The sequence below is a fragment of the Pelmatolapia mariae genome, linkage group LG12 (assembly GCF_036321145.2).
Source record: "Pelmatolapia mariae isolate MD_Pm_ZW linkage group LG12, Pm_UMD_F_2, whole genome shotgun sequence".
Lineage (NCBI taxonomy): Eukaryota > Metazoa > Chordata > Actinopteri > Cichliformes > Cichlidae > Pelmatolapia > Pelmatolapia mariae.
Window position 1 is genome coordinate 24,319,847 of NC_086237.1, and position 26,578 is coordinate 24,346,424.

Here is a 26,578-nt window from a genome sequence, read left to right on the forward strand (position 1 = left end):
TCTCTGATTTGTTTAAGTAATTTCTATTTAGTGTAATGTATAATGGTATACCGATTTATTTTTAGGTTTAAATTTTTATTATAATAATAACCTATGACTGCAAAATAAATACTAGCTGAAGCTGAAGCAGTACAAAGAGCAATAAGTGCCTCCAAAATACAGTGGTAATAGAAAGCAACATAGCATAAGTGCTTCAGTCTAGAACTTGAGTAACTCTACTTACTTTCTAGCACTGGTCCCATCCATGCTGTCATGACCAGCTGTGACCCAAAACAGACACTGCATGCAGGCTTCAAAGATTTATTGAACAGGAACTTAAAAATAAACATTAAGACTTGCAATGGGAAAGCCTCTGATTAGGAGGTTCATTCATTTTGTTGATAAAGATTGAGGTGTTTGATATTTGAACTTAAATGGATTCTTACTTGAATCCAGGCAAACAGGCAGGCAGTTTAGTATTTCGGGTGATTAAGTCCACAGTTTCTTTCTGCAGGAATAGACCAGCTCAGAATATCAGGTAACTACTTTCCACAGGGAGAGAGCTCTTCAGCTGACAAACGGATCTACTTAGAGAAACAGGTGACTTTAGCGCAGGCAATGTACTCAGAAAACATCAAAAAGCCTTATTACCACAACCATAGATAACAATCTGGCAGAGAACAGTAGCTTGAGTTAGTTCTTAAGTGCTGATAAGTGATGATTAGATTAGAAATTAGTGCACTGGCTGAAGAGCAGGAAACCAGGTGGCTCTGCTAGGGAGTGGTACATGCCCACCTCAACCTGTGGGAAAAAGAAAGTCACGGCAAAAGAGAAAGAGAGTAAAACGGCGAAAAAACCCTTAACAGCTGTAAAACAATGACACGTGATCAGTCCAGAAGCACTGGATGTTTTCACAGTGACAGTACAGATGACAGTGACACACAGATACACAGTGACAGATCTGCCCAATGGCAGATCAGTCACATTTCAGGTGATAGGAATTGGGATTTCCTCAGCATTTACTTTATGCTCTGCAGACATGAATATACATTAAACCCCATTCAGTAAGTTATATAGCACAAGTTGAAGTTTTGCAGTTACTAAGGCAGGGCATGAAATCCCAGTATGGACTCATCAAAGTGACTGTGGCTTATGCATGAAGGAGAAGAGGATGTCTCTCATGCCTTACTGCAGAGCTGTTGCAGCAACTGGTCAGTCCTGTGTAGAAGCCAGCAGCTGTTTGCATGTGTTTGCTATATTTATCGTATTTGCTACTGTACAGAAATGTGTGACCACTGCAGCGCACTCCCCTTTCTCCTTGCTGGCCTAGTGTCAGATTTCGACCTGCTACCAGTATCCTCTGCTTTGCTTACCACAACAGAGCAGTGTGGTAGTAATGACACAATGACTGGCCATTGGCTGTAAGACGAAAATACTGAGGGATGTCTCTGCCACTTACAGGGCAGGTGGAGTGAAGTAAAGGAAAAAGGGAAAGAAGAGGAAGAGAAGGAAATGACACTTTGTCTGTATGAGTGTCTGAGAGCGGTCGGGCTACAGCATCACTATGCCAGGTAAGAGCAACCACAAGCCATTCAAAGTGGCACTATTCTGCTATAAAACAATTTGCCTCCTCCTTTCCTGTGCTTCAGGTTTGCCTCAGTGGGTGTTTGTCGTACAGCCCACATCTCAGTACTCACCATGGAGGACTACCCCCTGCTGGGGATACACACAATGGAGGACAGGACTCGGTTATTTCAACTTGTCCAATTTGTCAAAACTCTTGATCTGGAGGGCCTTGGATATGATGATGATGATGATGATTATGACTATAGCCATGGTGGACGCGTCGAAGGCAGCACTATAGTGGATAGCAGCTTTTGTCACGATAGTGACAGCATTTTTGATGATGAAGATGGTAATGGAGCTGCTGTCAATAATATAATTGCCAGCACTTTTGCCAGACCATCACATGTTCGCAGGCGACTTGATTTCAGTAATGAGACCAGTGATCATCATCAGCGGTTGTCTCATCCTGTTGTTCACGTTAACATGAGTTATGCCAGATATGAGGAGTCCATTCGTAAAAAAGGATCTGCTACCTCTGTGCAACATCAATATAGGCCAAAACCCAAGCCTGCAAATGTGACATCAAACACATTTAATCACAAACCTTTGGGTCACAAAGACAGAAAAAGAACCACAAGGAAGCAAACTCTTTATACAGAAATGGACGCTGATGGATGCATGTGTAAGCCAACACCTGTTTATGAAGCAAAGAGAACAGCTGGATATAACTATGGACTACCAATGAGTACTCCTCCTGCTCAGTGCAAACAGTGAGTGTGGTCTATACTGTCCTCTACTTAAACTGAATATGTCTTTGATGACAGCAGTATACATAAATGACAGTTAGAAAAAAGCAAATGTAAACACACTGATGACACAACATTTTTGATGACTGTCATTGTCTTTATAACAGTGTCTCTTTATAATATTAAGTGTTTCTACTGTGATTCAAATTCTAACTCTAATTTGAGAGCCAGGCAAGCAGAAGAGCAGCGGATTAAGGTGTGTGTAAGGAAAAGACCACTGACATGCACCGAGAGCCGACAAAGAGAGGCAGATGTTGTGACAACTCCAGGTGGAGAGTGTGTGATTGTCCATGAAGTCAAGGAAGCCGTGGATCTCTCACAATACATACTGCAGGTGAATGTGCAGAGAGGAGACAGTGTACTCTAACCGATGTCACGGTATTTGAATTACTACTTTAAGGCCTTTTCAAACCTTTCCTGTTGCTGTTTTTTTGTCCACACAGCACAAGTTCTACTTTGACCAAGTTTTTGGGGAGGAAAGCTCCAACGAAGAAGTTTATCACCAAACAGCATATCCTCTGGTGCAGCACATGCTCAAAGGGTAGAGTTGCATTCATGGAAATCTTGCTACACTGTAAAATTAAACGAGTTGACTTTACTTAAAAAATAAATAAATACACAAACTCGTTGCCTTAAAAGAATTAAGTAACCTCAACAATGACAAGGATGAGTTGTACTAACTTGATTGAGTGTGCAGTAAACAGCATATCATTACACCAATAAAAGCAGTCCCAATGCTTTAGTTAAATGGACTTTGTGCAACTTTAATTTAACGAATTTTACAGTATAATAAACTAAATAATAAAAAATCCAGTACAGGTTGTTAAATGAAATAAACATGCACAACAGCACATCTCAGTATGGGCAGAAAGTACAAAAATGCCCAATTTAAAAAAGTGAATTAGGTTAAAGGTATTAATTTACACCACGTTAAGGACATTCTTTGTATCAGTGTATCCTAATCGTCTATACTTCTTTGTGTGTGTGAGCACAGAGGCAAAGTCACCTGCTTTGCATATGGCCAAACAGGTGCAGGGAAGACTCACACCATGCTGGGTTCACCTGCCATTCCAGGACTGTATGCTCTGGCAGTTCAGGACATCTTTGCTCACCTGTCAGCCACACACTCATACCAGCTGGTGTTTGTCAGCTTCTTCGAGATCTACTGTGGTCAGCTGTATGACCTGCTGGACCACAGAAAAAGGTCTGTGTTTAAGTTTTGGGGGGGTTGTGTTAAAAGTGCACGCAGATTTTTGAGCTGGACACTGCACTGGGGGAATTCATATAATCTCTATCTCACTGGGGTCATTTAGGTTTTGGTAACATTATCATAAAATTGAGATGCCTGGATCTAGGATGTCCTCACTTCTTTATTTAGTGTTTTGCTCAAAGCCTCATAGTCTTTCTTCTATATTTGTATCTCTTAATCTTTTTCTTTCTTTCTTCTGCAGGTTATTTGCTAGGGAGGATGGACAGAGAGTGGTTCACATTTCAGGGCTGCGAGATGTCAGAGTGGACTCAGTCAGCTCTCTGCTAGAGGTTTGCCTGATTTTCTTTACAATAAGTTATATTATTAAAAAAATCTGTGACATATTAGTGTTTCTGGCTTATGATCCATCACAATTCACTGGTTACTTTAGTGTGTGAACTACAGAAAGAAAAGTGGTTAATTTTAATGTGTGTGGCTGTATTTCAAAAAGTAATGAGAAATAAAATTTACTGATAGGTCAAGCAGGGTCACAGGACAAATTAATCTACTTCAACACCAAATAAAGTGTTTGAGGTTTGGAGCATTATGACTCAGGTCAGTAGTAAAGTATAAGTATATGTGAGTGTATCAACAAATTATAGCATTGACCATATTACTCAAAATAGTATGTAATGCTAATATGAAGGCCCCAACCATAGTAATGTGAGAGGACCTCTCCCTCCATGATCATGACCAATAACATAATAAAATTCTTTCTTCATCATTTTGTGCATGCAAATCAACATAGATAATCTCACAGTAATGACTCTGTTAAATGCTTTGAAGTTAATATTGTTCAGTCCTTCAGGAATGATAATTTGGTGAAATTGTATGCAGTGTGTATGATGATTATGCTTTGAAAATGGAAAAGGGTTCTTAAAATGCAGAATATGACCTCAACTTTGAATACAATTTGGGTGAAGATCTGTTAGGTCATTATTTTTTGTAAGTTTGACTCAATCTGACCAATACTGTGGGAGGCGAAGCAATTCCTGTGAATTCTGGACAGACAGAAAATGGCGTGACCTCATTGCTTCTTCGGAACAGATGAGCTAATGCACAGAAAGATTCCAAGATCTTTTCTCCCTTTAGAGGTCACCACAGTGGATTATCTGCCTCCATCTCACCCTGTCCTAGACATCCACCTCTGTCACACCAACCTTCTGCATGTCCTCCTTCGCTATGCTACCTCCTCCACTTCTTACCTGGGACCTCTATCTTTAACATCCTTTGTCCACTATCCCTCCTCTGTATACGTCCAAACCATCTCAGCCTTTTCTCTCTTACGTTGTGTCCAAACTTCACAACCTGAGCTGTCCATTTGATGTACTAATTTCGAATCTTGTCCATCCTGTTCACTCCCAGCCGCTCTCTTAACATCTTCAGCTGAGGAAGGCAGGCGAGAGGGAAATAATAAGAAACAGGTCCACAGCTATAACTGAACTGAGTGTAGCAGTTGTTCTTACACTTCACTTTTATATTATGGTCTCACAGGTGTACCAGTGTTATCTTAGGTTGGGGTGAGTCACAATATCAATATGATTTGATACTGAGATTTTTATTAAAATATGCAAGCACTCTAAACAGATTCCCCCAGCAGTTTGACTTACCAGAGTCATTTTGATAGTGTTGCTGTCTTATGGGCATTTTTTTTCTGTGATCCCCACCTCTGTCTTTAATAACCTTAAATACGTGAAATATTACCTAACAGTAAGTATGATTTCTGCAATCTCCTCAACCTAGTAATAGTAATCTCCATCTCTCCCCTCTTACTCAGGTGATTTCTCAGGGTACAGCCGAGCGGACACAGGGGATGAGTGGCGTTAATCCACTCTCTTCTCGATCCCACGCCTTGCTTCAGATTCAGCTTAGAGATTCAAACCAGCAGATAGCTGGCAGGTGAGTGACACCAGACACGTTTGATTACATCGTTACCTTACAGGTAACGCACTTCATGATGTTATTTTTTTCTTTCTCTGAAACCATACTTGAATTATTGATTAGTAGATCAAACAAGGCAACAGTGTCGGTGTAAAATGACTGACCTAGCGTGTGTGTGTGTGTGTGTGTGTGTGTGTGTGTGTGTGTGTGTGCATGTGTGAAGAATGTGGTTTGTGGATCTGGCAGGAAGCGAAAGAGCATCCGATGCCAAAGAACCTGACAGGCAGAGCCGCATGGAGGGAGCTGAGATCAACCAGAGTCTGTTGGCTGTAAGCTATACAGATACGTGCTCACACACTAAGAGGCCCAACATAAAGTCAAGGATGTTCATTACCATTGTTGATTTTTATTTCCCTCAGCTTAAAGAATGTATCCGGTCACTTGATCAAGAACAGTCGCACACACCTTTTAGGCAGAGCAAACTGACTCAGGTAGTAAAAGCTGATGGAAATAGTGACACGAGTATGCATCATATGGCTGATTTTCTGGTTTCTCCACTGATCCTCTATGTTTTGATACTTAATTCTTTTTCTAGGTTTTGAAAGATTCATTTGTCGGTGACTCAATGACATGCATGATTGCCAACATTTCACCTGGTCACACAGCAACGGAGCACACACTTAATACACTGAGATATGCAGACCGGTAAGTGTGCACATGTCCAGGTATAATGAGGGGAATTTAATATACTGTATTAGTTTCTTAAAATATTTATTGATATCTTTATTGTGTAAAGCCATGCCGGGTTTCAGTCCTCTGATTTTATATTGTGTGAGAGGGAAAATTCAATTAAATTCAGTCTTTAGAATCAAGGTTTCTTTAATATTTTCAGGGTAAAAGAGCTGAAAAGACAAGGAGGGCTGAGAGGAAGAAGAAGAAACAGAGGCAAGACAGCAGCCTCACCCAAACAAAACCTGTTCAGCAGCACCACTGGTAGCACTGTTAGCAGTAGAGGGAAAAGTCCTCCAAAGAAGCCAAAGTTAACAAGACAAAGCGATTCTTTCGGTCCCACAACTCCTACCACAAGGTCACCCGTGACGAGTGCATTTCTCTGCTCCACACCCAAGAACACCAAATGTGGAGAGGAAGCAAATGCGAGACGGAGGGCAGAGATCAGACTTGAACATATTTCTCCAGTTAGAGGTTGGCTGAGAATAGGTGACAAAAGGCATCGGAGTAATGGAGCAGATGAATTAGAAGGGGGGAGAATAGGAAATGACAGTTTTAAAAGTATGGAGAGACAGTCTGTTAGTCAGCAAAGCCCCAGGGCAGTGCTGGTGTCGGGACAACCAAAAGACAAGCGTGCATGGAAGGTGCAAAAAGAGGGAGAAGCTCATGAGACTGATTCATTTTTTACTGAAAGTAAATCTGACTCCTGTTTCAGAGAAGAAGAACATGAGGAACATGCTATGAAAGGTGGAATAAAAAAAGGTGGCGAGAATGGAGATGCAAATAGTAAAGGGGAAGGGATAATACAAAGGGAGTTACCAAAGGCCAATGAAAGGGATAAGGAAAGAGAGAGGCATCTGAGATGGTATCACAAGCAGCTGCAGCAGTTTATGCCCTCTTCTGCTTCTTTATCCAGCCAACTCTCCTCACCCTCTATATATCCATCTCCCTCTTCCTCTACTCAGCCTTCTGTCTCTCACCTCTCCATTTCTTCCCATGCGAATCATGGTTTGGAACTGGTTTTAGATGGATACACAACCAGATCTGAAGATAGAGTTAATGGTAACAGAGGACGGGTGTTTTCTCCCAGCGCTGAGATTCTGTTACAAACTGAAACCTCTTCGATCTCCAATAACATTAGTGAAGAGGATGCTAGTGGAGACAGTGGTGGCGTTGGGGAAAACTCGAGGGCATCTTTGGAAGGAACATGGACAGGATTTGAACAAGAAAGGGGTAGAAACGAGAAGAGGAGGTCACTTGAGGCAGCAAGTGAAGAAAGACAAAGAAGGAAAGAGAGGAGGCCAGCTGGAGTGGAGAGGGGAGAAGGGAGGTGGGTATGGATGTCAAATGGGACAGCAGGTGCTGTCTGCTTTGACACAAGTGAGACACAATTGTGTCACAGCTCTGATTCACAAGACAGACTGGAAGTGGGTGTGGCAGGACTGAATGCCTCAGATGACCCAGCTGATGGAGTGTGGAGTGCTGGGAAGGGGGGAGCAGCTCAAAAAGGGTGTTTATTGTCTGCTCACATGAACAATGAGGGCAACAGCCTCATTAGCTACCCCCCTGCAGAGCAGCCCCTCTCCCCAGACTGTGAACATACCAGCACACTCCTGATCCCAGATATGCTTAGTGCTGCCTCTTTTGAATCAAAGTGTACGAGAGTCATCCCAGAGGCAGTACCATCAAACACAGAGAGAGAGAAAGAACTATGGTTTGCTGATAATCCTGGTAAATTGCCAGCTACATTACCTTCCACTACTTCCATCACACCTACTGAGCCCCTTAACAAACCACCAGAAAATCCAGCTCACACTCAGCTACATAACCATTCAGAAGTCAAAAAGTTGGTTTTACCTCAAAATGAGACTCAGGTGGATTCTTTTAGCTCCATCATGGAGCCCCTCAGCATCTCCCAGCTTCAAGTGGATCAACAGGCTGCTACAATCTCTTTCCTGCGAGGGGACAACAACAACACCTTGCTCAGTCCTCTTAATGAGAATAGAGAATACAACAAGTGGGAAGAGATGGAGGAAGTTGTAGAGGACGAGAATACGGGTTTGCAACTGTCTTTCGTGGAACTGCCACAGGCAAAGACGCACTACCCTCCCTTATCTGACACTACGACAGCTACGAATCACACAGAGGGAAAACAAGACGTACATCTCAGTAATTGTTACACAGGTATAAGTATAAATTCTGATGGTCGTGTGTGTGTGTGTGTGTGTGTGTGTGTGTGTGTGTGTGTGTGTGTGTGTGTGTGTGTGTGTGTGTGTGTGTGTGTGTGTGTTTAAACAGGTCTGTCCACAACCTTGTTTTGTTTTCCTGTGCAGGTATTCCTGAAGATATTTTGGGCTCCTCACAGGATCAAGATAGTAATCAGAAGCAAACACCACCGGCTATATTCAACAAACCTCCTACATCACCACTTACAAAATCTACATGCACTTCTGTGCAAGGGTTACCCAGTTTACAGGATTTAATGACAAATGATGCACAAGTTCCACCAGAATATGCACATGATAACCACGAAAAACTTCCATTGGCTTCCATTTTAACACCACAATTAGAAAGTGTCTCAGGTTACACACCAGCAAGCCAGTGTCACACAGTATATTCAAATCATTCCTCCAACTCAACCACCTCACTCCAACCAAACAATCTTGGAGAGTTTAATGATGAAGAAAGCACCACTAATCACCACGTTAGACCCACGATGTTTAACCTGGACGACTTAGACCACGCAAAGTAGGTCCAGAATTCTCACAATTTTTGTTATTGTAATCATCCAAAAAATATTAAAATAACACACACATATTCTTGTGTATTTAATAATATTAGAATGATGCACAAAAATGGGTTAGTTTAATAAAACATTAATACATTTTTTTGTACCCATTCTAACTTTAGGTGGTGTATATTCAAGGCCCACTGGGAGCAGCTAAAAGAGATGGAAGCTTTATGTCGTAAAGAGGGGAAGCTTCTGTGCCAGCAGCCTGATATGGTGAGAAATATAATAACAAAAGCAACTCTTTACATTTTTTAATGTACATACTCTTTTTCTGTTAGGCATTTGGAGAATATGTCCACCAGCTGGAGGAAATCATGGAGAAAAAGGCTCGGTGTGTACACAGCATGAGAGCTCAGCTGCAGCCATATCTGAAGCCCATTACCTCAAACCACCCACAGGGAGCAGACGATCACAGATCAACTAGTTGAATTTGAGTTAATAATACTTATGTTTTTGTACAATGTTTTCAGTGACAACAGTAACTGCAGCTTGTTACATATATGGTAATCATATATGCTTTGTTATGTTTAAGTAAATTGAGCTTGATGAGTTCTTGGACAGCTGTCACTTGATGTGTTTGATGTCAAAATGCATGATGCACTAAGGGTTTTACTGGTGAAACGTGCAATCATATGTTTTTCTTTCATGGTGACAGTAATATATATGGAATTCTGATTCTGCCAGTAAAGATAGTTTTTTTTAAGTCAAATTTTTGGGTTGGCTCAGAAGTAAGACTGTTTTCTAGTGTTAAATTTTTAAGATTTCAAGATTGCTGATATCTGTCATGTTGTGATCTCTGAATTTTAAATCTTCCTCTTTAAATGTCAGTGTTTAACTTTGGGTAATGTGTGCACATTTTTCCACAGAGTGCAACTGAAAATGAATAAAACAAGGACTAAAAAAAGTCTACCCAAGCACTTCTTTGTATTAAAATTATAGCACATCCTTCTACATTTTTATCTAAGCTCAATTTGACATTGAGTTTTGTGCTGAGTCTTCTGATAAATAATATGAAAGCAGCATACATGAGGAGAGCAAAACAGTGGTGGGGGTGACAGAGTGACAAGGTGGAAGTGGGATTACATCAGGGATTGGCTCTGAGCCCCTTGTTGTTTGCAGTGTGATGGGCAGGCTGGCAAATGATGTCAGGCATGGGTTTCTGTGGACTATGATGTTAGCAGATGACGTTATGAACTGTAGTGAGAGTAGGGAGCAGCTGGAAGAAAGATGAGAGGTGGAGGTACGCTCTGCAGAAAAGAGGAATGAAAATCAATTTAAAAAAAGACAGAGAATGTACATAAAAGATAGGCAGATGGGTTAACAGTGGCGATGCAAGGAGTTGAGGTAGTGAAGATGGATGAGTTTTAATACCTGGGATCAGACATCGAAACCAATAGATGGTGCACAAGAGAGGTGAAGAAGAGAGTGCAGGTAGTGTGGAGGAGGTGGAGATGAGTGTCAGAGGTGGTTTTTGACAGAAGGATAGAAGCAAGAGTAAAAGGGAAGGTTGAGAAGGTGGTAGTAATAGGATATATAGTTTGGAGATGGTGGCACTGACAAAAAGACAGGACAGAGAGGAAATTGTTAAGATTTTCATCACCAAGATGGAGAAGATTATAAATCAGAGGGACAGCTCAAGTAGAGATGTTTTGGACATGTGCAGAGGAGGTATGGAGGATACTGAATATGGAGCTGCCAGCTAGAAGGAAAAAAGAGACCACAGAGAAAATTCATGGACGTATAAAGGAGGACATGGAGAAGGTAGTGTGACAGGGAAGGATACTAGGGATAGGGTGAGATGGAGGTAGACGATCCGTTTCCACACAGAAATGGTAAAAAACAAACAAACAAAAAAAACATTAAAATTGAGTCGATGGAACTACCACCTGTTGTAAGGTTGAAGCGCGCTCACACACAGGAACGAGTACGTAAGGGCGTGGTGCTTGGCCATCTGACCGGCTTGGCGGGTTTTGATTGGCTATGCCGGTTTCACAACGCCGAGTGTCGGCGCGGTAGGTCACGTGACAGCATCTGCTGCTGCTGGCTGAGCGAAGCGTGTTAGCAGGTAAACGAAAGCTTCAGATTTGTTATGTTTGAATATTTTTTTTTTATTATTATTAAGTCGTTTTGAGAGTTCAGGTATTTTATTGTGTATTTTTTGTTTATTTTAACAAACTCGATGGGCCTGTTCAAAAACATTATTCGTCTTATTCGGCTATTAGTCGTCTAACTAACTGCGTTGTATCCGTGCTGAGCGGTGCTGCTTTGTATGCGGACGGGCCGTTCGCACGCCGGGCAGTCGGCATGCCGCCTGTCTCTGGCTCCTGATTACTGCCCAAACAAATCTTAATAACTTTTCTCCCCGAATTATGTGCCTATAAATATATTAAGGGACACGGACAGTTAGAAATGTCAACGAACCACGCAGCTCGTTTTAGTTTCAGTTGTTAGCTTGTTGCTAACGTTAGCCACATCTCCCATGAAGTGACTAACGTTAGCTCCTTGGGCTACACAAAGGGGAGCATGGCAGCGCTTGTCACGTTTGTTTATTTTTTGGTTGCTACCCCAGACAGACTGTACATAGAATAGACATATTGGCAGACAGGTTAGGATACTGATACTCTACACACGGATTGTGGTAGTTTAACGAAGGAATTTGCGTGTTACTCGCACACGGAACAAAGACTAGCAGTTAGCCGGGCTGCTGCTATCGTGAGCTAGTTTGACCTAACATAAACGTTAGCCTCTGTGGTTCATGCTTCTGTCGAGTTTATCACACAAATAAGAGTGACTCTGATATTTAATACGTATAATTAAGGCAAAAATAAACACTGCTATCTGTATATGTACGACGCACGCAAATGCTTTGCCAGATAACGCTTTCCTGTGGATTTTATTTAAGAACCCACGCTGCCTGACAAATTGTCACTTGGTTGTATTATTAGCTACAGCCAGTTGCTTTGTTCGAAACTACTCAGGCTGTGTTTGTGCTTTTGTTTTTCGCCTTTTTAAAAAGCCTGTATTTCTATTGTTGTTGCCTATCTTTTATGCACATTTTTGATATATATAAAAGATGTTAATACCAGTATTAAAATATAGCGGTGCACTGAGTGTTTTTGTGTGGGAGACTAAGGCAGGGCTGTAAGCTGACACCCAACAGGCCCCTCTGGGCTGGCTAAATTTAAACGGGGATGTAGGGAGCGACAGATGGGGGTTATAGTCTTACATGGTATACTAGGGAGTCGGTCTGTTTATATTAAGTGTACAGTATCAGTACTGTAAGTAAGGAAAGTTTACTTACATTGCGATTTTCAAGAGCAAAAAGTGACAACGTGCTTTATATTACAAAATAAAATACAGCAGTTAAAGCAAAAGTAACACCCAGGTATTTGAAAGCTGGGAGAACTGAAGATGTCCAAGAGTTTTACTTACCTTAGGACCAAAGGGGCACGAATAAGAACTTCAGTTTTTTGTGTATTAATAGACAGATAATCGGCTGCCATCCTGTTCTTCATAATATGGATGTAGTCCAAGTTAAACTAGGATCTGTCCAAGTGGCAGCATATACAAGGGAAACAAGTTGGGCCCTAGGATGGAACCTGGTGGTATGCCACAAGATAAAGCAGCAGCAAAGGACCGAAAATTAGCAAAAGCATCTGAAAAGGTCCAGAGCAAGAAAGAGATGCCCACCCAAGTTCTAAGTCTCTCATTCAGGATACCATAATCAGCTGTGTTGCGGGCAATAGAGACATCCAATAGTGCAAGAACCAAATATTCACGTGCATCATTGACTTTGAGTTTCAAATTCTATGTACTCCACATTTATTTATTATTGTTTTCTTACTAAGGGGTAATGATGCCGTACCATCTGGCTTTCGTTTCACCTTTGCTTCTGTGTCCTTTGTCTTTCAGATTTTTCTATTTTGTACATACATTGTTTTGTATATACTGTATATGATGACTTCACTGGTCAGCAATCAAGCCCGGGGTACTCGGGACAAAACGCTGCCCACCACCACACAAACAACACAGCAACAGAAACAGATACAGGTGGGTGATTGTCATTGGAAATACAGAGATATTAAGCAATATAGTCTTTAAACTTAAATAAAATATTGCATCTCTTAGTCTTAAATGTAATTTTTCACTTTTAAATGATTTTAACCCACTTTTCATTAAAATATATAAACGAACCAAATGCTTTTAAAAACATTTAAATGTACTATTCAGATGGTGATAGAAGCTAGCTTATGTTCTTGATTCTCATTAAGCTCTGTTTGTTTGCCAGGCCACAGCAGAACAGATTCGTTTAGCCCAAGTGATTTATGACAAAAACGATGCTGATTTTGAAGACAAAGTCAAACAGGTAATGTTTGTTCATATTTTGTGCATAGAGAAATTATCTTCTGGGTCACCAGGATATATTTTCCTGGATTTAAAACGTAACTGTGTTTGTTTTCTTCTTTTTTTCCCCTATGCTGTGACTTTCACAGCTGATTGAGGTCACTGGAAAGACTCAAGATGAGTGTATGGTAGCCCTCCATGACTGCAATGAAGATGTAAACAGAGCCATCAATTTCCTGCTGGAGAGCACCTCTGACACAGTAAGAATGCTCCATCCCCAAAACATGTGTTGTGCTTGCTTTTTACTTATGATTTGGTTATTGCTGTTTTGGGAGAGACTAAATCATGATGCAAAAGTAGAAGTACAAATGCATTTTGTAGCACCATCATAATTTTCTGTTCAACTCTCAGACCTCTTGGGAGACTGTAGGAAAGAAGCGCAGCCTTGGGAAAGAAGGAGGACCTTCAGAGATAAAGGAGAACAGGGAGAAGAAGGGAGAGAGGGAGGCCAGTCGTGGGCGTGGAGGGTCCACCAGAAGGGGCAGAGGCATCAGCCGAGGACGTGAGGGTAAGAAAAAGACACGTTGTGTGCCTTTGATAAAAACTTCACCTTTCACATCGAGGATAATGTCATTATTTTGGCCCAGTGTTAATTATGACATTTCCATCATCTTATTTTCCTCTTTTTTTTTTTCTTTTTTTTTTTGTTGAATTTCAGGTCGGTCAGAGGAGAATGGATTTGATCTGGCTCCTGGTGAGAGAGGAGGAGACCGTGGACGCAGGGGACGCGGTAGAGGTAAGCATTGCGGAGTAACACATGTCAGATTTATTAAACCTTTCCAAATGCAGAGTTGGATTATAAGGTGACGTGGAAAGAATGCTAACTGTAGTTACCAGGTTCATGTTCCCTGCTGTGACCGGCATCGTATTTGTCTGTTGTGCTTCAAAATTTAAGTCCACCAATTCCATGTGCTTGCTTGAAGGGGCATTTGATGCATACAGTCACTAAAATGCAAAAATGGAACAGGGCCAAAGATGCACAGCGAGGAGTTTATTTCCTCCTCCAGCAACGATAAAGCAAAAGAGAAAGTACTACACCAGCAACAGAGCCTCATTTACGTGCCATAAATGATTTAGCCTACAGGAAATGGTGACTGTAAGTGGATGGTTATCAGCTGATTTAAGAGCATTAAGTCAGAACATTTCCTCATGCTTTTTAGTAGTTCTGCTACAGCCTTGATGATACTTTCTGTATCTGCAACTCCACCGGGGTTTGTTCAGAGTCGAGTGATGTAAATTTCATAATCAGTGAGTGTGAGGGTCTCCATGTTTGTTGTGACCGCACAGACTCATCAGAGGAGAATTTACTTTACAATGCAACTATATATCCCCACTAGGCAGTGGATTTAAAAGAGCCACCTGTCTTCAGCTGTCCATGTCTGCAATTCAATATCTTTTTAAAAAGTGTATAAAATGGCTGACAACTCTTACTCCTGTCTTCTTAAATTCAGATACAAATTTTAATGAAGCTACAATCTTAAAATGAAGTCAACAGACAGAAACACCCCAACCTGTTTTGAGTTGATGATGGATCACTGTAACCACTCCCCACACAAATTGTTTTTAGATTGCAGAGGTGTGCACATGCCCTGACATGAAAATTTAGTGAATCTATTGCTAATCATATTTTTTTTCCAATGCACTAATGGGAAACTTAGCTGAGAAGTCACTGACAATCGTTTGTCCCAAGGTTTGATATTCTTAAAAATGCTTAATGAGGAATTTAGACTCAAGTGACTTGGTTTGTGTTGTTCATATGGTTGTTTTGCTGCATTTTCAGTTGCAGGGGTTCGTGGCAGAGGAAGAGCAGCTGTTGGTAACAGGTTCTCTTCGCAGGGAATGGGGTAAGAATATGCATCATGTAAAAGTTTTACAAAAGGAGGTGATGATGTTGATTACAAGCACATATCTTAAAAACAAGTGTGTGTGGAAAAATATGTTTCTGAATCTCCTTGATTGAAAATTTGTTCTGCCTACCGTTATCAGTAAAAACAGATTTCTTCCAATTCACTGTTTTTTTTTTTGTTTGTTTGTTTGTTTGTTTTGCTTTTTCACACTGCTGCTTTTTTTTTTTTTTTTTTTTTTCTCCAGAACCTTCAATCCTGCTGACTACTCTGCTAACGCTGGAGCTCGCCAGGAGGCATGGGAAGGAGATGGCAACGAAGCTGCTGAGGAAGCTGGTAAAGAAAATAGTCAGACATACACTGACTTTTCTTGCAATATATTCTTTTTAGTGTCCACTTTCTACATTTGAGCAAATGTCTAGTTTTCGACTATTTCAGAATTGTCACAAGAAATTACAAAAACACTAATTTGGCTATGCTTCTGTTTTACATAGGGACATGGGGAGGCAACCCAGAAGACTGGAGTTCAGAAGACTGGAATGAAGATGTAAGGCACTGCTTTTCAGTGAAAGAGTATTACAGAGCTTTAAATGTGCGCGTTTGTGCTTAAAGTCTATTGTTGCTGTCTAATGATGTTAGTTAACTAAGTCCTGTTGTTAAAGGGTAACTTGATGTGGCTCTGGGAGGTTTTTGAATGCTGTACTAATATCTTCATCTTTCACACAGTTATCTGAGACCAAAGTATTCACTGCCTCTTCTGCCCCAACAAATCACATCACACCTGGAAACAAGTAAGCCCTTCATAACTCATTGGCACCTTGAAAGAACACATAGAAATTGTTTAATTTTGGAGAATGGCATTTTATTTAATCAACACTGTTATTCCTTCTTTCATGCTTCCAAACCTTTCTACTTTCACTCTTCACTCCACTTTCTGTGTGCTCTCCTGTTTCCTGCTTGTTCCCAGTGTGGACCTGGCTGGCATACTTCCTAAGGCTGGAGTGGGTGTAGGGAGTTCTGTGGACTCCGATTTGGGGGCGATAGTCGATGGCCCCTCAGCTGAGGATTTAGGCCAAAGCCTGGTGTTTACCAATTCACATCACAATGGACGCACTGCAACACACAGCTACGCACATGCCACAGCCAACAGCTATGCCCATGCAGCTTCTGGCAGTACCACCTACGCACATGCTGCACTGGTATTCATAACTATACTCTATAGATTTATAGACCTTAATACAATATACATTTAGATATATCCTCATCGCCTTTTTCTTCTGTCTCCCTGTCAGTCCTCAGTCCTAGGTTCTGGTTTTGGGTCACTGAATGCACCCAAGCAGGCACCTGCCCCTGACATCCGGACATCAGAGCAGCTGAATGGGCCTCGGCTTGGTCAAAGAACCAGTCAGATGTTGGCCACCACCAGCAATAGCAGCATTTCCAAAGACCAAGGGCAGTCTCCAATGCAAGCTCCTGCTCCTGCCCCCTCTCCCTCTGCAGACAACAAGGCTCAAAGACTGGAGAATGGCTCTGTTACTGCCCAACACTGTAAGTTTATCTCAGAGTAGTTAGGAATCCAAAACAGAAAGATGTTATTAGGTTTAGAAGCATTTGTTAAAGAAGGGAGTAAAGCCCAGAGGTATGGTGAACTTCAGTATTGTAGTCATGGTAATGAATGTATATTTGTCTCCCTTTGTCTTCAGCGGAGATGAAGCTTCAGCCAGAGCCATCAGTGGTGCTCAGCCAGCTGGCTCAACGGCAACAGCAGTCCACAATCCTTCCCACCACAGAGCCTTTGGGCCCTGTCCAGGCACATGCTCCACAGGCCCCCACACCGCCAGGTAGGACTGCAAAATAGAACTATCCTGTACCACTAAAAGTGTGATTGTAGGCTGTTGCCACCTATAGAGTAGAGAGACCCCTACAAAAAAGATACATAACAGGAAGTCGAGTTAGTCAATTGCTTTATTGCTATACCGTGCTATTGTTGTTGTGACTATAATGACATGGTGAATGGTCATGGTGCTTTTATTCTCCTTCAGGTCATGAGTCCTCTGTCCCTCCTGTAAGAGACAGCGCTTCTCCAGGAGTGAAGCTGCCAGGCATGGAGCCTTTGACCACAGAGCCTCCTCAGCGCCAAATAAAGACACAGAGACGCAGAGCGCCTCCTCCCTCAAAAGTAAGCCTCTTTGATATTTAGACTTTGAACCTTTTTATGTGGCAGAAAATGTAAACGAGAAATGACAAAAGAGCTGTATTCATTCTAAGAGGAGATAGAAAACGAAAGTCAGTAATTTATCTCCTCTTAAGGGGTTTACAAGGCAGGTCTGCTAGTTAACCAGTTATATGAGCAGACTTAATGAGGTAGTTTCCACAGCCTTATGCTCCCCTTACTACACACACAGGTATGCAAACTTTGTTTTAAAGAATAGACTGCTCATACTTGACTCCTCCCGGTGCTTGTTTACCTGCTAGTCTTGAAGTAGCAGTAGACCAGAATATTCAGCTATTTATGTGTTCTTTTGTTGGCTTTGTTTTCAACTCGGTGTCTTTGTTGTTACAAATAATGACTTTTCACACCTCTCTGGTTACTGTTTGGACAGTAGCCACCGCTAAGCTGCAAGCATGAGGTCGTGCTCACCTTTTACTACATCTGCTCTTGAGTGAGCAGCAGCAGCTGGTGCTTATGCTCAAATCAGCATCACATTGTGTCCTGACCTTCACTTACTTTTTATTTTATTTTATTTTATTTTTTTTAATGGGACTGTTTTTAACTCAGATTGAACACTGACAAAATGTTGGTAAAATAAATGTTTTCACAATCAGTTTTTTTGTAATAAAGAACAGAAACCTAGCCCAAATCCAAAAATTAGATCAGTTCTGATTACTCGCCCTTCTGTCATCTTTAGATTCCATCGTCAGCAGTGGAGATGCCGGGATCAGCAGATGTGTCTGGTCTTAATGTTCAGTTTGGAGCTCTAGACTTTGGGTCTGAGGCTAGCAGTGGAACATCAGATATGGTACCAACTGAGTTGGCCAGGGAACACACGCCTGTTCAGGCCCCACCAGCCATGCCAGTTCCTACTGCTATTCCCACACAGCCGCCTCAGAATAGCCTGTTCTCTAAGCCAGGAGCTGTGAGGTATGTGTTTGTCATGCAAGCATGTTGGTTTATGTGAGGTATTTGTTGTTATGTGTGGGGTTTTTTTTTTGTTTTGTTTTGTTTTTTTAATTCCCCATTTTGTGGATATAATACTGGCAAACCGGGTGATTCACAACACTTTAAATTCCAGGGACTAAAATCACCACAACTCTTTTTGTTTTGCAGTGTAGCCCAGAGCCCTAAAAACATTCAGGAAACTTGGTTTTAAAAAATGTTAAACCTCAAAGTCTTGTTGTCCAAAGAAAGTTCTTGATGTTGAATTGAACCAGGTTTTTTTTGTTTTGTTTTGTTTGTTTGTTTGTTTGTTTGTTTTAATTTAGCCTTTTCATGACTCTATCAGGAACCCTTTGCAACTTTGCTTACATTTATTTAATGTTATTTATTTATTTTTGGAGACCCTATACTACTTTATGTATCCCCCAACACTAAATCTCTATTTGTCCTTTAAACAGTGAACACATGAGCAGCCTATCTTCTGTAACGGACCCCAACTTCCCTTCACCCTCTTTGGGCTTACCTAGTGCCACGCCCACACCCTCCCTTGGTCTCCCCAGTGCTGCTGCGCCACCCTCCTCCTCAGCCCCAACCACAGTCAGCCGGGTGGAGAGCAGCGTCCCGAGGTCCCTACCCCCTCATCTTGGGTTCTCACAGAGCAAAGATATCCCATCGGCTCCTGGTGGGCCTCTGACGGTGAGTATAAACCTTTTTTTCTCAGGTCTCAAACAGAACAAAGATTTTGGCAACTACTTAAATGTTATTTGCCTGAAAGCTGAATGATGAAACCAAGTCTTTAAACGTTTTCTCTCTTAGAATGGCTACACTGGTATGAAGACGCAGAGCACACAAGACGGTAAGTACTATTGTCAGTAATGTAAAAATGCACTCACATGGCCAATAAAGTCTGGTATAATGAACATTGATTGCTTAATGCTGAGGAGGAAATGGAAAGATGCATCTTAGCGAAAGTTGTGGTTTGATAAATGCCGTTTTTATAGCCACCCCATCTCATTTTCTTTTTCACCCTGATTCTGTTCAATTCTTTTCCTTCTCATACAGTAACTTAAAAAAAAGATAAATAAACCAAATTTTGCCCCAGATTAATCTTTCTATTTTTAAACCAGGCACAGCATCATCTAGGACAGTGAAAACTGAGTCTCCCATTATGACAAGTGACGGCAGCCCTGGCCACCATATCCCTTCTCCTGCAGTTACAGCTTCCCACTCAACATCCATCTCATCGCTCAGCAGGTAAGGAGCGGCTCGGCTGCACTTTGATGTTTTTGCCTGGAGATGATGATGCTTACAAGCACATATCTAAATCATTTAATGTGGACATATTTTTCACTGAATCTCCCTGCTTCCTGATCACACATCCAAATTGAAGTGCTTTTGCAGATTTATCAGATTTCAGCAGGCTGACAGACTCGCTTTATTCTCTTTGTAGTCACACAAGCAGTACGCACTCATCTGGGTCGAGCCTCTCTACGACTTCCTCCCTTACGGTAAACAGATGCTTAGTATGTTTGGATTTTATAATTTTATTTTAATCCAAAATTTTAACTAAGCTCCGGAGCTTACAAACAAAAAGAAAATGCGTTCTCTGCTTTTATTCTTTCAGACGAGTAACGAGGAGAGTAGCAGCGGAAACATCCATGCCTTTTCTTCGTCATCGTCCAGCCAGGTTGTTAATCTCAATCCTTCAGCTCCCCCCGTTGTCAGTAGTTCTGCCACCAATGGTCTGCATCCATCTGGAGCACCTGGACTAATTCCAAATGGCACAAACGCCACACTCTCAGCTGCCGGCAGCCGCACAGCACCCCTGCTCACCACCACCTCTGGTATGATCTTTACTACCATAACACCACGATGGACGTTAAAACTAAAACATTTTTTAAATATCATACTCCATTTTTTTTCTTTTTTTTAACATTTATTATGAATTATAATTCTAATCTGGCTATTTCAGACACTTAACTGAGACTGTACTTATCTATAAATGGTTATGTTCATTCAGTGCATAACATGTCCTTTGTGGTCTCTGCTCCAGGTAAAGCTCCTCCCAACTTGGCCCAAGGAGTGCCACCTCTCCTGGCCAACCAGTACATCATGGGCCCTGGTGGATTGCTCCCTGCATATCCGGTAGCTATTTAACTGTATCATATAAGTACTTGTTTGTATTACTCTTGATCCCATGAATTTTTAAGGGAAAGGAAAGACTTAATATGGATACTAAAGATAGATTAATTGGGTGTCCTCTTTATAAAAAATAAAAATGCAGGTTTTTCTAGAGGTGCAGAAATAGAACAGAGGGATTGAATTTTCTCTTTATTCTATAGAGGTTTTTAGTCATTTGGGAAGGTTTTGATCGTGTACTGAATACACTCATTAGCAGCCAGTAAAGATAAAAGGCTTTGTAGGCATAAGCGATGTTTATTAGAGACTCCGACTTGCTGCTAAATAACCATTGTCCTAATTTCAACAGCAGATATATGGATATGAAGACTTGCAAATGCTGCAGTCGCGTCTTCCTTTGGTGAGTCTGTTGCTTAGCTTAACCATTAATAATGCCTTAATGTTATTTCTCATGTTAAAAAGCAACTATCTATGATATAGTGATGGGAAAATCCTCCTTGGCACTTGTTTACCCTCCTAAAACCTGAACTCTTTCACGGCATGCATTTTTAATTTCTCTTTGCGATTTGGGCTGATTGGGACCTGATGAATGTAAAAACAAAGAATTACCACGTGTTTGTTTTTTTTTGTTTTTTAACCTGATTTTTGTTTCTGAGAAGAATGAGATACACATATGAGACATTGGTTTTAAATTTCGATAGAACAATGGCAGTATAATGTCCTCATAAGTGGAAATCAGGCCCTTGTAGAGCAAAATTTAGTATTTTGGTCTAGACAACCCAAAATGTGATGTCCACATATGTGGACGCCAGGTCCTAGGAGGTTAATGCTGTTTGTCTTTTTAATTATTAATTATTTTCCTCTTTCTGGACAGGACTACTATGGTGTAACATTCCCTGGTGCTACAACTGCTATGCCTGGTAGAGATGGACTTGCTAATAACCCATATTCAGGTAGATCAAATTTTATTCTCCTTTGCACTTGATCACTTTGACTTGATGACTTTGGTTAAGCACTTTTTTTTTCTTTTTTCTTTTTTTTCTATAGATTATGTTGAACTGAAATTTTTTGTTGCCTGTAGGTGATTTTTTTTTAAGGGGGGGGGGTGTATCTTAGTTTTTTCTGAGCTGTGTTTTTAATCTTTGCTATGGCTTGAAGCAAATGAAGGACATTTCCTAAGAACACCAGCCCAACAATATCCTGAAAGCCTGGTGTATTTGTTGCCTAAAGGGTGGTCATCTAAGAAATCTGTTTTTACTGATGGGGAATTGTGTACGGTGGAAAGCTGGAGTACCTGTTATAAGAGTAGAAATGAGGCTTTAGGGTTCATTTCCACTTTTGTCTTACCTTTCTTCTGTCTCTCCTGATTCTGCTCAGGTGAAGCAACAAAGTTTGGCAGGAATGACTCTTCATCTCCAGCTCCTCCAACCACCCTGTCTACAGCTGGGGTGCAGTCACAGCCCCAGCAGACACAGCAGACAGGCACACAAGGACAGGGGCAGGGTCAGAGCCAGGGTCAGCAGACACAGAACCAGGCCTTCCTCAACCCCCCTCTTCCTCCTGGCTATGGATACACTGGTAAGGGAAAAACAAAATCATGTTTAATCACATCGATGTCAGTCATTTTAAGGTTTTTACACTATTTAACCATTTGCACATCCTCCATCATTTCACAGGTCTGCCATATTATGCTGGTATGCCTGGAGTTCCCTCAGCTTTCCAGTATGCCCCCACTGTCTTTGTGCCTCCTGCCTCAGCCAAGCAGCCAGCAATGGGCCTGGCCAACCCCTCCAATCAGTACCACCAACAGCATCAGCCAAGTTATGGACAGCACGCATATGGCACAGGTAAGACCTGGACTAAACAGGGGTTTTGTCTGGTTTGTTAGAATTCTATTATTATTGTAATAGTAGTTGTAATACATTAGTAAACTAAACTGATATCTCAGCAACACAAAATGTAGTTATGAAGCTTAATTAGCTTAAAAGCTGGCATTATTGTGGGCATTCTGGAAAGTTATTTTTGTGTATTTTGAGACTCAAGTGTAAAAATAGACGTCAGACTAAATCAAGGTGTCTCTAGTGGGAGGGGAAAGTGAACTGAATTTCCAAACCTTTACACATGTACACCATATGCTGCATGTGCGTGTAGAGTTGGGCCTGTTTTGTTTTTGTTTGTTTTTTCTGCTTGTGCTGCATGCATAGCTCAAACCCCCTGCTAAAGTTGGACACAGCTCAGTATAGACAGCTGCCATTTCAGTCAGGTTACCTTACTGCCTCTCTCTCTCTCCTGCCCCCTCCCCCCTCTTTTTTCCTTCCCATCCTCCTCCTTCACAAAATCTGCTCCTCATCCTCTCTCCCTCCCCCCTCTGCTTTGCTCTGCCTCCTCTGTTCTTCTATACTCTTCCTCCTCCCCCTTCAGCCTTTGATGACCTGTCTCAAGCCCACGGTGGGGAATACAGTAAGGCAGGGTACGGAAGCACTGCCCAGTCACAGGCCAAGTCAGCAGGCAGCGGTCCAGGGAAAGGTACATGCACAACACATGGTGCACACTCTAACAACACACAAACACACACACAGTTAGTGGGAGTTTTCCAGTGAGGAAAAACGGGTGTACTCACAATTGCAGATGATTCTACAGTCGAGAGCGTCCTGGAGAAAGGTGTGTATATGCAAGCATGTGATTGTACTTTCATGTGCAAATGGCTGGGTACATGCCAAAGGGGGCGCGGAAGTGAGAAACATGCCTCTGCTCCTCCTCACTTACTATGCTTCTTCCTCCTGGCTGGCCTGTGTCCTACTAACAGTGGAAACTGGCATTTAGTTTAGAAGATATGCTTATCAGCATTGAAGTGACACAGCTGCTGTTTTTTTTTGTTTTGTTTTGTTTTTATGCATTCCCACTGATTTGTTGTTGCTTTTTCTGTTTTTGTCCTCCTTTCCCTCTGAAATCCCAACATTGTCTTTTCCTCTTTTTCCTTCTCCCCCTCTTTCATTTCTTTCCAGCACCAGGATTGTCAGGTGCAGGTACTAGTGGTGGAGTACCTGACATGGGAGGTTCAATCTACAGCAAAACTCAGGTGTGTGTGGTCCACACATCTAAGCATGATCTGTTTGTATATATCTAAAACAATGTGTTTTGTATGACGTTTTTTAAGAGAGGTTTAATCATTTAAATGTGTGGTGCAAAGTTAACTGGTAAAAGTACGTTATTTGTCCAAATGTTTCCTACTGGGGGGAAAGTTAAAACCTCATTGATGGATGCCAGCATTTCTATTTAATGACAGGAAAAATACTAAGCTGTAAAGGTAATGGATTATACCCAGTAAGAGCTCGGTAATGTTTTTCTGACAATTCTCTTTTTTGAATTGGAAGAGCTGTCTGATTCACATTTCCAGACTGTTCATGTATATTACACTGTCTTAAGTAAATTTCCTCAGTTCATCCACTCTCCACCCTATTTTAAAGCCCAGCACATGACCGTGTTTATCCTTTGCTCATACTGAGGCTGCTGGCTTGTGGTTGGCTCAGAGTTCTGCATAGCTTTTACTTTGTTAGCTTCTTTAAACCGTTGGCTTGGTGAAATTGATTGAAATTTCTCGTTAGGTTTGTTTCTTGAACTCTTTGATACGGTTCCCCTGTAGTGTTCTTTAGCTTCCTCACTCATTGAAGAACTCGCTAACAGCCACATGCTAACAACGTGTGACTGCTCATAGCTTATGTTTGTGAGTTTGCATGCGACTTTACATACAGAGCAGCTTGAAGTCTCAACTTTTGACTTAGTTGATGCCTTAGTCCATATACTCATCTGGTTAGTACAAACTTTGGCTACATATATTACCATAATCAAGCTCAGTTAGGTCCTCTTTAAATGATTCTGCTTGTCAAATGAAAAGGTAGAAATGTGAGCATTTCAGTTTGAATGTCAATTTTTAAAATAAAGCTTGGATGAAGAACTGTTTGATTTCAGAAGAATTAAATGGAAAGATTATGGATTAGATTGTTTTTGCCAGACATAAATGAATCTTTTGTCCTCGTTTTTTGTTTTTGTTTGTTCTTTTTTTGTAGTCATTTGACAAGCAGGGCTTCCACACAGGGACACCACCTCCCTTCAGCCTGCCTTCAGCACTAGGAGGAACGGGGCCCCTGAACCCTGGTGGTGCGCCTGGCTACGCCCCTGCACCTTTCCTGCACATTCTGCCTCCTCACCAACAGCCCCACTCCCAGCTGCTGCACCATCACCTCACACAGGACGGACAGGTAACCCTCCACAACCAGTGGAAAAAAAATTATTTTTATACATTCAACTTAGAGGTATTAGTTTTAGGTTTAGTTTAGTTTAGTTTTGCTTTTGGTTTATCGTCTATTAAAAAGGCTGCTGTACCCTTACTAAATATTTTTCGTGCTAATCAAATAAGAAAAGTACTCAATGTGTACATCTGATTAAATTCTGCACTTGTGTTACTGCAGTTTTAAGGATTTTATTTGGCCTGTCACTATCGATCATCACTGAAAAGTTCTCCTTGATAATTCCTGGTTTTCTCCACTGTTGTTGTATATTTAGAATCTACACCCTCTTGTGTGATAAGTTCAATAGAATAGGGCTGACTAAAATGAATAATATAAGCACTTTGAAATTACACAAATTAAACACATCCACTGAATGGACTTCTTTTTCTTCATAGGGCGGTCCTGGTCAGCGCAGTCAGTCCAGCAGCATGCAGCAGAAAACCCAAGGCAGCAAGTCCAGCTATAGCAGCTCTGCGTACTGGACAAACTGAGGAATGCTTCCATATGTTTTTTTTTTTTTGTTTGTTTGTTTTGTTTTTTTCTCCTCGTCTCCCTGAAAGGCTGCGTGTGTAAAGCTAAAACAGAAAAAACAAACACACTACCCTCAAAATGAGCAACCATGGGCTTCGTTGCCCTGCTCCCCCCACCTCCAAGTCCTCTTAAGTCTTTTGGGTTCTCTCTTCCCCCCCCTTTTCAAAATTGGTTGTACATGTAAGATATTTATGTATTTATATATAAATATATATATATATACTGTATATGTAATAGTAGAACATGAAATGTGGTTGCTGCATTTTATTTTTGAAGGACTTTTTGTTTACTTTTTTCAAAACTGCAGGAAAAGATGTTACATTGAGACAAAATGAGATGTTAGTGAGAGAGTGAGTGAAGAAGAAAAACGACCCAAAACTTCCTGGAAGAAACCAGAAAAAGGAAAAGGAGAGAGCTATAGCACTGATTGCATTTGAGGACACTTCAGATGGGGGTGGGGTTTATAATAACTAACTGCATCTATCTCCTCTTTTTTTCTTTTTATACATGACTTCCTGAATGGCCGGGCTTGTCCCTCTGAGCTTCATTTTGTAGCTTCCTGTCTTTTCCCTCTTTCTCCTCTCCCTCTCCTCTGGAGAGCTGCCTACTCTCCCGGGGTCACTTTCTTTAAAGAAAGACTTGCCCATCTAAATTTTATATTTTAATTTAATTTTAACCCTCATTTTCTCGAAATAAAGTTCTGAGCAGTTGGTAACTGACTCCTTGTTTTATATGTATGTACATTTACACAAGTTAATCAAGTGGGTTTTTCTTGACTGACCCATGTCTTCAGACTCATTTTCAGTGTCTTAACATATTTGCTTGTATTTACTGGGATTTATTTAGGCCTGCCCAAATTTGTTTCGGATGAGTGTCTATTGCACTACATAAATCATGAACAAATGTGTAGGCAAACGGCTAAATATTTTTTAACATAAGAGTACAAAAAGGCCTTAAAACACAAAAGTTACCAGTGATAAACTGGTCATTTTTGGCAGCACAATGGTGCGCACTGTTGCCTCACAGTGAGAAGCTCCAGGGTGTCAATCCCCCTGCAGACTGGAGGCTTTGCATATTTTCTCCAGCTGGGCATATTTGATCACTATTGTTAAATAATCTGCTCTTGTTCTTTGTGCCACAATGACTGTTAATGAAGATGGCTCCATGGTGTAGTAGTTAGACTCTGATTCAAGACTAAGACAAACTCTCTCTC

At 41.3% G+C, this 26,578-nt stretch overlaps 2 protein-coding genes and 1 non-coding gene across 5 annotated transcripts; all 3 read left to right on the plus strand.

Annotated features, from left to right (window-relative positions):
• The first annotated feature begins 498 nt into the window (after positions 1-498).
• Positions 499-9,891, plus strand: LOC134639425 (kinesin-like protein KIF24). The gene is made up of 15 exons (XM_063490601.1): positions 499-579; positions 1,441-1,550; positions 1,629-2,315; positions 2,517-2,685; positions 2,795-2,892; positions 3,346-3,555; positions 3,803-3,890; positions 5,378-5,499; positions 5,705-5,810; positions 5,901-5,972; positions 6,077-6,186; positions 6,374-8,394; positions 8,544-8,958; positions 9,121-9,214; positions 9,280-9,891. The coding sequence occupies exons 2-15, from the start codon at positions 1,492-1,494 to the stop codon at positions 9,427-9,429; spliced, it is 4,401 nt and encodes a 1,466-aa protein (XP_063346671.1). The 5' UTR covers positions 499-579; positions 1,441-1,491; the 3' UTR covers positions 9,430-9,891.
• Positions 9,892-11,011: 1,120 nt separating this feature from the next.
• On the plus strand, positions 11,012-26,084 carry LOC134638711 (ubiquitin-associated protein 2-like). Of its 3 annotated transcripts, none has more exons than XM_063489543.1 (29): positions 11,012-11,066; positions 12,914-13,051; positions 13,290-13,367; positions 13,495-13,605; positions 13,757-13,913; positions 14,064-14,141; positions 15,186-15,249; positions 15,497-15,585; positions 15,744-15,796; positions 15,976-16,040; positions 16,217-16,448; positions 16,542-16,797; positions 16,953-17,090; positions 17,292-17,428; positions 18,159-18,391; positions 18,865-19,102; positions 19,223-19,262; positions 19,534-19,660; positions 19,857-19,914; positions 20,031-20,250; positions 20,460-20,551; positions 20,895-20,945; positions 21,420-21,498; positions 21,923-22,123; positions 22,222-22,392; positions 22,967-23,071; positions 23,551-23,624; positions 24,613-24,804; positions 25,230-26,084. In XM_063489543.1, the coding sequence occupies exons 2-29, from the start codon at positions 12,956-12,958 to the stop codon at positions 25,323-25,325; spliced, it is 3,531 nt and encodes a 1,176-aa protein (XP_063345613.1). In that variant the 5' UTR covers positions 11,012-11,066; positions 12,914-12,955; the 3' UTR covers positions 25,326-26,084. The 3 variants fall into 3 exon arrangements, with proteins under 3 accessions (XP_063345613.1, XP_063345614.1, XP_063345615.1); XM_063489544.1 differs by having other exon boundaries at positions 23,557-23,624; XM_063489545.1 differs by lacking the exon at positions 22,967-23,071.
• On the plus strand, positions 19,694-19,771 carry LOC134639552 (small nucleolar RNA SNORD121A). The gene has a single exon (XR_010095367.1). It is a non-coding gene; the product is annotated as a small nucleolar RNA SNORD121A (small nucleolar RNA).
• Positions 26,085-26,578: the final 494 nt, after the last annotated feature.

Excerpts from the sequence above, each read along its gene's own strand:
- LOC134639425 (XM_063490601.1), top strand. The coding sequence starts at position 1,492 with ATGACACTTTGTCTGTATGAGTGTCTGAGAGCGGTCGGGCTACAGCAT. Across the intron at positions 5,500-5,704 it reads AACCAGCAGATAGCTGGCAG|AATGTGGTTTGTGGATCTGG; the intron begins GTGAGTGACACC and ends GCATGTGTGAAG. Across the intron at positions 9,215-9,279 it reads TGTGCCAGCAGCCTGATATG|GCATTTGGAGAATATGTCCA; the intron begins GTGAGAAATATA and ends TTTTTCTGTTAG.
- LOC134638711 (XM_063489543.1), top strand. The coding sequence starts at position 12,956 with ATGATGACTTCACTGGTCAGCAATCAAGCCCGGGGTACTCGGGACAAA. Across the intron at positions 13,052-13,289 it reads AGCAACAGAAACAGATACAG|GCCACAGCAGAACAGATTCG; the intron begins GTGGGTGATTGT and ends TTTGTTTGCCAG. Across the intron at positions 15,797-15,975 it reads CAGAAGACTGGAATGAAGAT|TTATCTGAGACCAAAGTATT; the intron begins GTAAGGCACTGC and ends TCTTTCACACAG.